Below are 3094 nucleotides of genomic sequence, written 5' to 3'. Positions count from 1 at the left end.
GACCTAAGCTGGAACCAAGAGTCAGATGCACAACCTTCGAGGCCATCCAGGTGCCCTAAGAAGAATATATTTATAATCTTAGAAAAGACCATTATTACAGGTTCATAATTAAAATTAAGATGATGGCAGAGACATTGGAATTAGATTAGGGTTACCCTCCCATCCATTACATATGTATACTGTTAGCATACTGTATACTGTTAGTACACAGTACTCTACCAGATGAGCAAATGGTCTCTATAGATTGTAAAAGGCTGAATGTGAAAAGGAGACAGATATGTTTATTCAAAATAAAAATGCTAAAAAATATATGAAGAAGAAAGCAAAAAAAAAAAAAAAAAACCTTCAAAATTTTGCAATATGCCAGAAGTAGTAAGCCCTGAGTTTTATTAGAGAAGACTTCCATCTCAGAGGTTTTAATCTCTTTTTTTTCTTGTTTTCAGAAATAAGTAAAAAAAATTCAGAAGACAGGGATTTATACTGAGATATGTGAGACTATAATGAAACACATATAGGAATAATGAATTAACATATTACATAATAAAATATGTCAGTTTTAATAAATCTTTTGTTTCTATGTACCACAAAATCATTTATCTCCAAAACCATAAAGCAGCAATGACCTTTTCAAAAAGTGTTTCTATGTGTCTATTTATGTGTGTGTGTATTTTTCTTTTCTGGTGTCATAACTTTCTTATTGTTTCATCTGTTTTTCAGCTAAAACAAAGAATAGCATCATAAAGAAGGAAAATGATGAGAAATCACACAACAGTAACAGAGTTTATTCTTCTTGGATTGACAAATGACCCACAGTGGCAGGTTGTACTTTTCATATTTCTTCTTGTTACCTACATGCTCAGTGTGACTGGGAACCTGATCATTATCACCCTCACCCTTTCAGATCCCCACCTGCAGACTCCAATGTATTTCTTCCTTCGAAACTTCTCATTCCTAGAAATATCATTCACGTCTGTCTGCATTCCCAGATTCCTTGTCACTATCGTGACAAGGGACAGAACCATTACTTACAACGGTTGTGTGACTCAGCTATTTTTCTTCATCTTCTTGGGGGTGACAGAATTTTACCTTCTGGCTGCCATGTCCTATGACCGCTATGTGGCCATCTGCAAACCCCTGCATTACATGACTGTCATGAGCAGCAGAGTCTGCATCCTTCTTGTCTTTATCTCATGGCTTGCAGGATTCCTGATCATCTTTCCACCATTAATCCTGCTGCTGCAACTGGATTTCTGTGCCTCCAATATAATTGATCATTTTATTTGTGACTCTTCTCCAATTCTACAGCTTTCTTGTACAAACACTCACTTTCTAGAACTCATGGCATTTTTTTTAGCGGTGGTAACACTTATGGTCACCTTAACCCTAGTTATTCTCTCTTATACGTACATCATCCGGACAATTCTGAGAATTCCTTCTACGAGTCAAAGGAAAAAAGCCTTTTCCACGTGTTCCTCCCACATGATAGTGGTCTCCCTCTCTTATGGCAGCTGTATCTTCATGTACATTAAGCCTTCTGCAAGGGAAAGGGTAACTTTAAGCAAAGGAGTAGCTGTGCTCAATACCTCAGTGGCTCCTCTCTTGAATCCTTTCATATACACACTAAGAAACCAGCAGGTGAAGCAAGCCTTCAAGAACATGGTTCAGAGAATGGTCTTTTCAAATAAATGAATGGGATTATGCAAAAAGTTTACCCCTGAAAGCAAAATTGAATGAAGAACTCTCTACCTTCCTGTATGTAAATTCTTTAAACACTTCGATTCATTCTTTCAGATAGACATAATAGACATATATAGAGAGACATATATATGTATGTAGACATATATGTGTGTATATATATCACAATAATATATAAATATATATATAATAAATGCATCTTTTTATTACTCTAAAAACCAGGTCCTAACTGGCTTTCTATATAGAAAACAGTCAATCTTATCTTGTGTAACTAAATTTCAGATGTCAATAATCTCCATTGTTTCTCATATCAAAGCAAAGCTGCTTATACATTCATAGAAAAGATATGGATTACTATACTCTAAGAAGATACTAAAAACCACATGCAAATACGGAAACTATTTTATGTAAAATAAAAATATGTATCAATTAATATTTCTTCTGTGCTGCCAAGAAAACATGTTTAAAAGTAGTTATGAATCTAACTCAATACTAGGCAAGTGGATTTGACTTTGGTTTTTTGATTTCAGCTTGGCCTGATAACATAAGTTAATGTAAAGAGCTCTACATAGTTTATAATAAAAAATATTTTTTCTTATTTCTCAAAGACAGACAAGAGTGTCCTTGAGCACTCACTTATTTCTTACCACTGTCCTTTTAAAGGATGGGTCACATTTTTAAAAACAAATTTGATATGATACTAACACAAAATGAAAATTAAGTGAAAATTTTATTCAATTTAAATTATTTATTGGGTAATTTGTAAAGATATGAAATTACATAGATTCACTTTTGTGAGAATGTAACAAGTAAGCAGAAATGCAAAGGTAAAAATTAGGAGTGTATAAAAACAGCCTAAAAATGTTAAGTAAATGAATATATACTATATATATATGGCACATGTAATAGACAGGTATGTAGGTAGAGAGAGAGAGGAAGGAAAATAAGAGAGTAAGGGGAAGTTGATCCTCTTGATTGGCAGAAACTTCTCTGAAGAAGTTGATTCTAATATTCACCTTGTTAGTGTAAGTTTGAAATACTATTGTAAAGCATTGTGAAATAATAATATTTTCATTGCAATCTGATGGTTGGTGAGAAATGTATCAGATATATGATGGAGCTCAGGTTTTTAGAGACTTTCAAAAGTATTTAAGTTCATATTATTGTTCACACTAATATTTCTAAAATGCTTTTCCTTTAACAATAGGGAAAATTACATATATGTAATGACCACACAAAGCACACTTGTGTCATAATCTTTTTAAAAATCAAATGGCAATTACCGTCACTTTCTTGTTTTGTGGTTATTAAATTCTTCTAAGTAGGAATGAAGTAAATGTGATTACATTTTTCTAAGACATTCCATTTAATTATGTTTTCTGTAAAAGGCAAACCACAT

The 3094-nt window shown here is 32.9% G+C and overlaps 1 protein-coding gene across 1 annotated transcript; it reads left to right on the top strand.

Moving 5' to 3' along the window:
• Window positions 1-750: 750 nt before the first annotated feature.
• Window positions 751-1689, top strand: LOC112912404 (olfactory receptor 6C75). The gene has a single exon (XM_025989107.2). The coding sequence runs from the start codon at window positions 751-753 to the stop codon at window positions 1687-1689; it is 939 nt and encodes a 312-aa protein (XP_025844892.2).
• Window positions 1690-3094: the final 1405 nt, after the last annotated feature.

The sequence above is a fragment of the Vulpes vulpes genome, chromosome 16 (assembly GCF_048418805.1).
Source record: "Vulpes vulpes isolate BD-2025 chromosome 16, VulVul3, whole genome shotgun sequence".
In the NCBI taxonomy this organism is placed as follows: Eukaryota; Metazoa; Chordata; class Mammalia; order Carnivora; family Canidae; genus Vulpes; species Vulpes vulpes.
Note: the sequence above shows the minus strand (reverse complement) of the source record. Positions and strands in the feature narration are given on the sequence as shown.

Bases quoted from the DNA above. Each gene is read 5' to 3' on its own strand.
- LOC112912404 (XM_025989107.2), top strand. From the start codon at position 751: ATGATGAGAAATCACACAACAGTAACAGAGTTTATTCTTCTTGGATTG.